This window comes from Dipodomys spectabilis, unplaced genomic scaffold, assembly GCF_019054845.1.
Source record: "Dipodomys spectabilis isolate Male_0828 unplaced genomic scaffold, ASM1905484v1 ptg000094l, whole genome shotgun sequence".
NCBI classification, from domain to species: domain Eukaryota; kingdom Metazoa; phylum Chordata; class Mammalia; order Rodentia; family Heteromyidae; genus Dipodomys; species Dipodomys spectabilis.
In genome coordinates this window covers 16081321-16093546 of record NW_024870771.1, presented here as the reverse complement: position 1 = coordinate 16093546, position 12226 = coordinate 16081321, and the positions used below count along the sequence as shown (strand labels likewise).

Below are 12226 nucleotides of genomic sequence, written 5' to 3'. Positions count from 1 at the left end.
CATCAGGGGCATTTCACCTGACGATGTTCAAGGTGCTTATCATGAATTAAAGCCTCAATGACCTGAAGAATGCATTGATGTTACTGACGAGTTTGAAAACAGTTCTGTGGTGATAGAAGAAGCAACTAACAACAACAGAGTTGCTGTTCAATCACTGCTGTTCTTTCCAGCAGGTCAGTGGTCTGTAGGTAAGTGTATGGGGACTGGCTTTTAATGGTCCTGAAATAATAGGGAAGCATGCACAGAAGGCAGGAAAATATCATAGAGGATGCTTGTGTCAGTATATATGGAAACACAGAAGAACTTCTAAAAGAGTAGCACATAGGAAATGAATGTGAAAACATTCTCTGAAGAAAGCCATGCCCTGGAAGAAAAATCATAGTTATTCATTGCCAGCCAAGATTTCAAAGTACAGTTAATGATTATGAAAGTTAACCAGCTCAAACAGCACCTCTGCTATTTTTCTCGTAATCTATCCATATACTGTATCTTTGTAGGTGTGCAATTTTCCTTGCCGATTTTTTTGAGGGAGGTGCATTTCCTTAAGAAGGGTTCTTTTTTTCTCTCCTCTTTTGAGTTTTATTTTCATTATTTTAAATTATTAGTATTTTTTCCACAACTGGCTAGCCTGTGTGAATTATATTCACTTTTTTTTTCAGTTGTGGGATTTGAACTCAGGGCCTGGGTACTACCCCTGAGCTCTTTTGCTCAAGGCTAATGCTCTACCACTTTGAGCCACAGCACCACTTCTGGTATTCTGGTGGTTAATTGGAGATAAGAGTCTCACAGAGGGGCTGGGAAGGTGGCTCAGTGGTAGAGCTCTTGCCTTGCATGCCTGAGGCCCTGGGTTCAATTCCTCAGCACCACATAAGCAAAAAGAAAAAAAGAAGCCGGAAGTGGTGCTGTGGCTCAAGTGGTAGAGCACTAGCCTTGAGCTGAAGAGCTGAGGGACTGTCGCATCCACCTCGACCAGCAAGGAAGACACACCTGGGATTCTTCTCAAAGCAGTTTATTCAGGAACCTTGATTATTAGCTTCCTCCTCGCCCCGCACCGCACTCCGGTTATAAGCCTCCTGGATGGCCAATCCCGAGGTGCCACGTGGCATACACCAATAGGGTCGCAAACACGGAAGCAAGCCAGAAGCCAAGCCATAGCCATATAAGGAGTTGTTTTTCACAGAGAGCACTCGCCATCGGGAAGGCGGAAGGCGGAAGCCAGCACCATCTTTGGTCTTGGCCGTGCCATGCGGCTGCGCCATCTTTGGTCAGCTCCCGCAAGCTCTCCACAAGGGACAGTGCCCAGGCCCAGAGTTCAGGCCCCACGACTGGACAAAAAAAAAAAAGAGTCTCACAGACTTTCCTGCCTGGGGTTGGCTTTGAACTGCGATCCTTAGATTTCAACCTCCTGAGTTGCTAGGATTACAGGCGTGAGCCACCAGTGCCTGGCTTCACCTTAGTGCTAACACTGGAGTTATAAATAAGATTTTTTTGAGAATCCTGTTCTGTTTTATGCCTTCTTTTACAAATTGGAATTGGTGTGAAATTATTTGAGTGACAGCTCATTGTCACAGCATTGACTCTGGTGTGTGTGTGTGTGTGTGTGTGTGTGTGCGCGCGCGCACATGCGTGCATGTGCATCATAATAAAAGTGTCTAAATTGCTAAGCACTGGTGGCTCATGCCTGTAATACTAGCTACTCTTATCTGAAGATCAGAGTTCAAAGCAAGTTAGGGCAGAAGAGTCCATGAGATTCTTTTTTTTTTTTTTTTTTGGATCCGGTCGTGGTGCCTGAACTCTGGGCCTGGGCGCTGTCCCTTAGCTCTTCAGCTCAAGGCTAGCGCTCTACCACTTTTGAGTCACAGCGCCACTTCCGGCTTTTTTCTTTTTTGCTTATGTGGTGCTGAGGAATCGAACCCAGGGCCTCAAGCATGCAAGGCAAGCACTCTACCAGCCCATCCATGAGATTCTTATCTCCAGTTAATCACCAAAAAGCCAGAAGTGGTGCTGTGGCTCAAATGGTAGAATGCTGGTTTTGAACAAAAAAGCTTGGGGACAGTGCCTAGGTCCTGAGTTCAAGCCCCAAGACTGGCACACACACACACACACACACACACACACACACACACACACATAATGTCAAACCTTCCTCAGTAAACGAAGAGATGTTGTTTTTGTAACAAGTGCGTTTGTGAAAGATAATATTACTTGAGCTCCCAGCCCTTTGGGTCACCCCACATGCAGGGTGAGCATGTTACAGAGCTAACCAATTTGACCCAAATACTGTCTGTATTTCAGTTGATCTCAGTTATAAGGTGAGTGCACACAGTTGTCAACAGTAAAGATATGTCCCGACCGGCAGGACGTCAACGAGGGCAGTGAACCTAAGCGAGAAGGAATGAAGGGACAAGAGACACGAAGAATGACAGCAAGACAGGGATTCTGATCAAGCTGCAAATTTTTATTTTTCACACAGCGGTATTTATATGCTTGGAATAAGGAAACTTTTTCATTGGCCATTAAGGAAGCTTTTTCACTGGCCAAAGCAGCTGTAGGATGTTTGCTTATGGCAAGGTGAAAAGGTGGTCATTAGTAGCTGCAGGGTGTTTGCTTAGGGCAGGGTGAAAAGGCCGGATTCTGTAAACTCAGCCTCAAGATGTTCCAGTGAGATAGTCAAGCCTATCATGTTGAGAGACTCCCTTTTGGCTCCCCACAAAGATAGGTATTTATACTGTTTGCTTTTTGACCTGGGTCCTTATGAATATGGATCATTTGCTCTCACTGTTACACCCATGTGACATTAGTAGATCTGAGGGCTTGTACTTGGGAAATATTGCCCATCTTATTGTGCAAAGTGTGTTCTCGTGTAGTGTGTTTTGTCATATTTTGTGTTTCTTTTTTTTAACATTTTATATGCTTTATTGAAAGTTGACAAGTACAACAGTTAAATACCGTGACACCTTACAACTGTGTAGAGAACATGCACAGAAACATATGCATATAATTACTATACAGGCCATATGCAGAAACTCCTAGTGGGTAATCCACTCAGCTAGGACTGATCATTATTCCAAGTATTCGACCAGCTCAAAGGAAAGACTGCAGTAAAGAGGGATTCACTTCAGAATATTCAGCAGCTACATTTCAAACTACACAAAGTGACTAAACTATACCAAATTCGTAAAATTTCTTCAGGTGTGATTTTTTTTTTGTCATGACGCAGTTTTTATGTTGATCTCTCTAGAAAAGACAGTCCACACCTCTTCCAACACCTATGAAACATCTAAATTTCAATGTGTACAACCTAAATAGTAGTTACAGTCTTCTATTGTATAAAATAATTACATTGCATACACAAATATACAATAAGCAACACAACCTCATAGAAAGATAGCCTAGGTCCAAGCTACCTGTCACCATTTGTCACTAATAGTTTTGAGTCATCCAATGTTTCAGAAAAGAGGTACAGTACTAGTGTGTGTATGTGTGTGTGTGTGTGTGTGTTTTATGGACTTTGTTTCGTCAACTTGTACAATGACTGCATCCACCCTCATGTTAGTTTGTCTCTGACCTCTCTTTTAGTTCCTCATGGGGGAGGAGAGGAGAATGCAGAACCCAAAATCCAGGAGGAACTCCACACTTCCTTAGCCCCGTGGAGCACAGTGTGCAGGCAGGAGAGAGGACTGTTGGAAGGGGGTGGGCAGCAGGAGGGGATGGAAAGGCACACAGCTCCTGAGCATCAATTAAACCATTCCTCAGATATCTGCCAAGCTGCACTGGAAACATCATTCTAATTCTCAGATTAACCTTTAATTCACCCAACTAGTAAATTTCTTCAAGTCAAAAGCATATGAGTGTTTAATACTGGAAAGAAGAGATAATGGCATGTATCAGTCTCACGTCTCTTTTGCAGTGAGCAATGAAATGGAATGTGGAGGCGGATTCTCCCTAGCACATCTTCTTCTGTTCAGTTCAGACAGCAGCAGCCAGTTCTTCATTCTGTGGGGCAGTTGGTCCTAAGCCCTTGGATGCTGGCTTGGCTGGGGGGGAGGGAGGCGTTGTGTGGTCCCTTGTGGCTGCGTGATAGCGGGCGGGGAGCCAGTCTCCAGCTGGGCCTGAAACTGGGCCAGCTGCTCAGGACTGGCCAGAGTCTTCAGCAGACTGTTTTCCTACTTCAGCTGGGAATTTTTTCTCTATTAGCTCTTTCATCAAATCTTACATCAAATGGGTTTCACCAAATCCGTAACTTGCTCGATTTTGTTGTCGATAGCTACCACACTTGCACCAGAGAAGCTATTGTCAAGTCTCACAGAGGTGTTTTCAGTTCCCAGCAACGATGACAACAAAGAGATTGAAACTGTCTCAGTTGGTACACTCCTAGATCCATCGCCACTTGTCTACACCATTGGGATCTCATAGAATTGTAGTCAAAAACACCCGCATGGAAAAAAGAAAAGGGAACACAGGCAGCTTGTTTGAGCTGGCTAAAACCTGGTAGCTTTCTGCAGCCCAGGGAGAGCAAAGACAGCAGGGCTAGTTTAAGGAAACCCGGCTCCTAGGGTTTGGCGATCAGGAGATGGGATCCCAGAGCTGCTAAAACCTTCACTCAGCTGCTGCGGCTGCACTAGCTCCCATGTTTTATGTTTCTTAAATAAATCCCCTTTAAAAATACAGACAGGTGGGGCTGGGAAGGTGGCTCAGTGGTAGAGCGCTTGCCTTGAATACATGAGGCCCTGGGTTTGAGTCCATACCACCACATATGCAGAAAAAGCTAGAAGTGGCACTGTGGCTCAAGTGGTAGAGTGCTAGCCTTGAGCTGAAGAGCTGAGGGACAGCGCCCAGGCCCAGAGTGCAGGCTGCATGACTGGAAAAATGTGTGTGTGTGTGTGTGTGTGTGTGTGTGTGTGTGTGTGTGTGTGTGTGTGTGTGTAGAGAGAGAGGGGGAGAGAGAGAGAGAGAGAGAGAGAGAGAAATGAGGCAGGCCCTGGTGGCTTATACCTGTAATCCTAGTGACTCAAGAGGCTGAAATCTGAGGATCACAGTTCAAACCCAGCCTGGGCAAGAAAGTCCATGAGACTCTTATCTCCAATTAACTACCTGAAAACCAGAAATTGAGCTGTGGTGGTTCAAAGTGGTAGAGTACTAGCCTTGAGCAAAAGAGCTCCACATTCCAGGACTGATTTTATTATGCTTGTCTAGCAAGGACAAAGTCCTGAATTCAAACCTCAGCACTACCAAAAAATTGGTGAAAGTTTTAGGTAAGATAATCCTTACCTGTTCCTCCTTTTGGAGAAAAGATAGAACATGATAACTGGATGTCCCATAATAAATAGCACGTGTCTCTACATAATCAGGACTTGCAATTCCCTGGATGCTCTTGTATGATTTTTTTTAAGACTTTTAGCTAGGCACTGGTGGCTCACTAACCCTAACTACTCAGGAGGCTGAGTTCTAGAGGATCATGGTTTGATGCCAGCTCAGACAGAGGTTCACTAGACCCCATCTCCAAAATATCCAGTAAAAAGCAGAGCTGGAAGCACAACTCAAACAGTAGACGACAGCCTACCAAGTACAAGGCCCTGAATTTGAACCCCAGCATGGCATCCCCCCAAAAAAAATCCTTAAATTTTTGTTAATTACTTATTTCCAGATTTATTTTCACTCATAGTTTGAGAGGCTGCAGTCTATAGTGTGCAGACAGGGGTGTGTGGCAGAGACTGTTCATTGTATCACAACCAGGAGGTAGAGAGAAGACCGGAAAAGACAGGGAAAGGCACACCAGCAGTGAGTGACCCGCTCCCTCCAACCAGGTCCAATCATAGTTGCCACACTCTCTGAATAAGGCCATCAACTTTTGAATCCATCTGTGAGTTAATTTGTTAATGAAGTCAGAGCTCAGCACTCCTGTCCAATCACTTTTGGAAAGCTCACCTCTGAACCTTGCTGCTTCAACACAAGAACTTTTGGGGGATGGCTCCTATCCGAACTGTAACAGCCCTGCTCTAAGCAAACTACCAAAAAAGTTTTTAAAAAATGACCTGGATCCTTTGAAATTCTTTGGACTGTTTAGAAATACATTGTTCGATTTTAAAACAACCATAGACTTCGTGGATTTTATAGTTAGTTATTGGCTAGTAGATTGTGTGTATGTATGTGTGTGTGTACATGTGTATATACCAGTACAGAGACTTGAACTCATGGACTCACACCCCCATTTGGCTTTTTTTTGCTCAAAGCTTGTGTTGAACCACTTCAATCACACTTCCATTTCAGGCTTTTTTTGCTGGATAATTGAAGAGTAGAGTCTCATGGACTTTTCTGCCCACGCTGGCTTCAAACCATGATTCTCAGATCTTAGCCTCCTGAGTAGTTATGCTGGCTTCAAACCATGATTCTCAGATCTTAGCCTCCTGAGTAGTTATGATTATAGGCATGAGCCACCAGCAGCTCAGCTACAATTTTTATTCAAATTCTATTGTGGCTAGAGAACATAGTCTTAAAGTGATTCTTATCTTTTGAAATCATTTGATGCCTCTTTATGGACAAGACCTGGTGTATTCCATCAACTGTCTCATGAACATTTGAAATAAATCTAGAATATGTGACCCTATCTTCAAGGACTTTTTTTTTTTTTTTACAGTCATAGAGCTTGAACTCTGGGCCTGGGCACTGTCCCTCAGCTCTTCAACTCAGGGTTAGCACTCTACCACTTGAGCCACAGTTTTCTGGTGGTTAATTGAAGATAAGAGTCTCATGGATTTTCCACCCAGGCTGGCTTTGAACCATGATCCTCACATCTCAGCCTCCTGAGTAGCTAAGATCACAGCGAGAGCCACCAGTGCCCAGCTGAGAAGGTGGCTCAGTGGTAATGAGGCCCTGGGTTCGATTCCTCAGCACCACATAAGCAGAAAAAGCCAGAAGTGGTGCTGTGGCTCAAGTGGTAGAGCACTAGCCTTGAGCTGAAGAACTGAGGGACAGTGACCAGGCCCAGAATTTAGGTCCCATGACCGATTAAATAAATAAATAAATAACTATTCCTACTATTGTTTGCTGTTAGAAAACAATCTGTAAGTCTTATGCTTCTCTGAACATAGATTCAACAAAAGTAGATGCAACTAACATTGAAAGTCACAGGAATGCATGTCTTAAGTGATCACAATATTTAATTCTATTTTTATTTCAGAAAGGAAAAGCATTTCCCACTCAACATCTTCTTCTTTTCCAGGGAGATCTGTGAACATAGCATAGAAGTTGTATTGACTCCAGAAATGATACGAGCAGAGTTCCCTATGTTGAGTCCTAAGGATGCCAAGAAGGAGAAGTAAGTGGTTCCTTTTGGCCAAGAGATAGCCTTGGGCAAAATTGGTCTTGCAGGAAGTACAAAACTGCCATGATATCTGAATCTAAACATCTCAGGCTTTGAAGGAGACATGTTTTCCATGCTTCAAATTTTTAACTATATTTTATGGACAATAATCATCTTCAAATACTTGGGGGCATGGAGGCCTTTAAAAAATGAATCTAGGGCTGGGAAGGTGGCTCAGTGGTAGAGCGCTTGCCTTGCAAGCATGAGGCCCTGGGTTCGATTCCTCAGCACCATATAAGCAGAAAAAAAGCCGGAAGTGGTGCTGTGGCTCAAGTGGTAGAACACTAGCCTTGAGCTGAAGAGCTGAGGGACAGCGCCCAGGCCCAGAGTTCAGGCCCCACGACAGGACCCAAAAAAACAAAAAGTGAATCTAGTTTTTTCATTTGCTTATCATACAGTGTCAGAGATGAATTTATTTCTTGATAATAGCTGATTGAGTTTAATTGTTTAATTTAATATAAGAAACCCAGGCTCTGGAGCCAGACAAGAACTGGGGCTGAATCCCAACTCTACCGTTTATCACATAGAGATTTTGAGCCAAGTTATCGCTTCCCTGAACCTCAGTTACCTTGTCTGTAACATGCTGGGGGTGGGGATGGGGTGGGGATGGGGTGGGGGGGAAGGTGGGGGTGGGGGTGGGGGTGTTAACTATCTTTCACGGAGCCCTTCTAAGAATTGAACAAGATGCCAAACATGAAAAAAATGTTCTTTCCTTCACCTCTACACAAGGGGGCTGGTGAATAAAGTAAGCATCATGCTGTTAAAAATTATAGCCCAGTGCCAGTGGCTCACACTTGTAAGCCAAGCTACTCAGGAAGCTGAGATCCAAAGAATTAAGGTTCAAAGCCAGCCTAGAGTAGAAAAATCCATGAGATTATATCTCCAAAGTTACCAGGAAAATCCATGCTTGAAGCTGTGGCTCAAGTGGTAGAGCCAGCCTTGAGAAAAAAAAGAGCTAAGGGACAGCAGACCCTGAGTTCAATCCCTAGTACTAGCATACACATACAAAAAAGTCAGAAATACTCTGCACTGCCTTATTCATAAAGATGAAAGACCAGCTAATGCTGTGACTAATTTCTTGTTTCACCTTACACAGAAATTAGCACCGTAGGGGGTAAAGACCCTAGAGACCTGACATTTTAAGTAGCTTGCACATGCTGGGAAACAGGTACAGCTGAGACTAGAGGCCAAATCTGAAGTCCAGACAAGCTGAGGGCTCCTACAGATGAGTCAATTATTACTAATAATAGCTAAAATCTTATCTATATTAAAACAAACACTCCACCCACATGCTGCGGCTCATGCCTATCATCCTAGCTACTCAGGAGGCTGAGATCTGAGGATCAAAGTTTGAAAGTCTGTGAGACTCATTTCCAATTAACCACCAAAACCCAGAAATGGGAAAGTGGCTAAAATGGTAAAGTGCTAACCTTGAGTGAAAGAGCTATAGGACATCACCCAAGCTCTGAGTTCACAGCCCAGAATTAGCAATTGGCATGTGAGCATGTGCACATGTACACACACCACACACACACACACACACACACACACACACCAAATCATTTTCCTGATCCTGGACCTGAACTCAGGGCCTGAGTTTTTTTCTCGTAAGACTAGTGCTGTCACTTGAGCCACAGCGCCATTTCCTGCCTTTTCTGAGTAGTTTATTGGAGATGAGTCTCACCAACTTTCCTGCCCTGGCTGGCTTGGAACTGTGATCCTCACATCTCAGCCTCCTGAGTAGCTAAGAGAACAGGTATAAGCCACCAGTGCCTGGCAAAGCCTCCAGTCTTTAATGGAAGTGTTAGATGTTGTTGGGTGCATTGCCTGTTTCATTAATTACCTTTGTTTTCTGATGTTCAGAGAAGTGAAAGACCAGGCACAGTCAGCGGAGAAGTCAGGAGAGAAGGTACTGGAGGAGATGAAGAATCTGCAGGGCAAAGCTCTCAACACATATCTGATTCTGCAGTAAGAACCACCAGAGGCCAGCTCCTCTCATTTTGCTGGGGCCCTTCATGCCAATTTACATTCTGACCTCTTGGAATTAAAGTTCCTAGAGACAAAAATTGAATGTGGATGGATGTATATAGTTAACACTTTGTTTCTTTCTGAAAATAAAATGTCATTAGTTTGATGGCTAGGTGAGATGCTTTTTAGCCCAAGACTTAAATGCAATGACAGTGCCTTTCAGAGCAAGGTATGTGCCACTGTTAGGAGGGTCCTAGAGCCTGGTACTGATGGTTGTTTAGGGCAGTCTTTTGTGGTTTGGGACCCAGGGCCCAATGTAGGGTAGGGCTGGGGAGGGGGCTGCTCCTCCATCTCTGCTCAGAGCTGGTATCATTGACTTTGGCAATGGCAGCTGCTCCCAGTAGGAGCAGCACTGGTGTGGACAGTGGCTCCCATGGGCTATGCCATTCACATACACTGGCAAAAGGGGACTGAGCTGGAATGGACATTGAAGGTGATTAGAATAAGCAGGCTGATTTGAGAACCACTGGAAAACACCCCCATGGTAACTCCCAGAAGCACAGAGACAGGAAGTCATTGCAAAGGGACCAGGAACAGGAGTTGGTAAAAAAAAAAAAAAAAAAAAAACAAGCTCCTTTATGTTTATTTATTCAATCTTAGTGTCTCTTTAAAGGGAATAATAGCTAAACTACTTCCTGTACAAAAATCACATTTACTGCAAGGCACAGTGGCTCACTTTTATAATCCTACCCATTCAAGAAGATGAGATCTGAGGATTGCAGTTCAAAGCCAACCCAGGCAGGAAAGTCTGTGAGACCCTTATCTCCAATTAACCGCCAAAAAAAGTGGCCCTATGGCTCAAGTGGTAGAGCACTAGCCATGAGTAAAAAAGCAACCAGACCCACAATTTAAGCCATAGGACGAGTGTATGCATACATACATACACACAAACATACAAAAGCCCACATACATTTACTAACTCGATTACAGTATTTATTCTTTTGGACTAGCTAGCTTCATAGGATACAGTCAGAATACATTTGTCCAAGTCATTTAAGATAGTTTATTTTTCTTTCTCCACTCCCATCAGTACGCTTGAGTTATGTTTGACAGATGTATATTTTGTTTGAATTCTGTCTTGAGTTCCTCCACACCCTAGTTGTTTTATTTGTTTGTTTGTTTGTTTTATTTGTGTGTGCTGATCTTATGGCTTTAACTCGGGGTCTGTGTGCTGTCCCTGAGCTGTTTTTGCTGAAGGCTAATGCTCTACCACTTGAGCCACAGCTCCACTTCCAGCATTGGCAGGTTAGTTAATTGGGATAAGAGTTTCACAGACCTTACTGCCTAGGCAATCGTCAGATCTCAGCCTCCTAAATAGCTAGGACCATAGGCTTGAGCTACCTGTGCCTGGCTTTAGTTGTTTTTGTTTGTTTGTTTGTTTTGTCAGTCATGGGGCCTAAACTCTAGGCCTAGGTGCTGTCCCTCAGCTCTTCAGCTCAAGGCTCTACTACTTGAGCCACAGCACCACTTCCAGCTTTTTCTGCTTATGTGGTGCTGAGGAATCGAACCCAGGGCCTCATGCATGCAGGGCAAGCACTGAGCCACCTTCCCAACCCCCCTAGTTAGTTTTAATTATTCGTTTATTTGAGAAGACCATTACACAGAGGCACACTCAGAATGAGAATGCTGCCCCTCCCAATTATCCCCATCTTAACACTGTGTTTATACCCTCCCCCTATGAGTGAACAGCCTCTCTAGTTTGGCTTATCCTTCTCCAGGTGGTGTGTGTGTGTGTGTGTGTGTGTGTGTGTGTGTGTGTGTGTGTGTGTGTGTGTTTGCACTTGCATGCACATGCCAAAAATGGAGCTCCAACTCAGGGCCTCCTCTGCTGTCCTTTGGCTTCTCACTCAAGGATGGTACTTTACCATTTTACCACAGCTCCACTCCCAACTTTGGTTTGGATGGTTAATAGAATAAGGGTTTCACAGACTTTCCTTCTCAAGCTTGCTTTGAACCTTGATCCTCAGATTTTTAAGTTTCCCAAGAACTGAGAACCACACTCTCCCCTTCACATCTCTTTGCCACATGCCCAGTCTCTAGCTTTCTAAGGCCTAGTTTACCAGTAATTCCCTAAGCATAGACCACTATTCACACTGAACCTTTTCATATGTCATTCCCTGAGACTCAACCCCCTCTACCTTGATGCCTTCCAAGCTTTTACCTAGTCTCTGCCACAACATTGCCCCAGCAATACTTGCATACCCAAACCTAACACTACTTCATTCATGCCTCACTCAGCAGCACGCAACCATCTGTTTCTGAACCCCTACCTAATTCTACCATCCCCACCTCCCTTTTATCTACTGCCCAATATGGCAGTGACCTTTCTCGTTCAGTCCTTTTTATGTGACTATGAGCTTGTTCGCATGTCCATGTATGTATTTTTATGCCATTTCAGTTTTCCCATCTTTAGACAAAGCCATTTTTTGTTATTTCTCTCTGGGCCTTCCAAGAGCCATGCTATATAGCAGTGTGGCCCCTTAGAAAGATTGTATTTACTGTATTGGGGATCTGGTGCCCCCTGGTGGACACCATGGAAAAGTCCTCTCATGACTCCCATATGAACCAAATGGACTTTCAAATAAGATTGTTGGTCAATGCTTTTCTTCCCTTTTCCTAGACCACATTAACATGTAAAAACACAAGGAACCCTCACCTGTACTTCCTTCTGCCAATCAATCCCATGGGGAAAATTTCTTCAGTGGCCACATAAAGTTTAGAGGCTCTCTGTGAGAGAGAGCCCTTATGCAGGTCCCAGAGTAGGCTGACAGAGTAGGGATCTTGGGAACTGCTAGCCATCTTTCTCTTGCAGTCACTAGATTATCACAAAGGTCC

The 12226-nt window shown here is 44.1% G+C and overlaps 1 protein-coding gene, 1 non-coding gene and 1 pseudogene across 2 annotated transcripts in view; 2 read left to right on the top strand and 1 right to left on the bottom strand.

The window, feature by feature from the left end:
* Cfap221 (cilia and flagella associated protein 221) overlaps window positions 1-9356 on the top strand; it is a 94101-nt gene extending 84745 nt beyond the window's left edge. Inside the window, exons 23-24 of the mRNA XM_042685135.1 lie at window positions 7223-7318; window positions 9227-9356. Of these exons, the coding sequence (XP_042541069.1) occupies window positions 7223-7318; window positions 9227-9335 (205 nt within the window). The 3' untranslated portion in view covers window positions 9336-9356. The remainder of the gene's footprint in view (window positions 1-7222; window positions 7319-9226) is intronic.
* LOC122112330 lies at window positions 3970-4414 on the bottom strand (annotated as a pseudogene).
* LOC122112482 lies at window positions 5249-5383 on the top strand. The gene has a single exon (XR_006148213.1). It is a non-coding gene; the product is annotated as a U8 small nucleolar RNA (small nucleolar RNA).
* Window positions 9357-12226: the final 2870 nt, after the last annotated feature.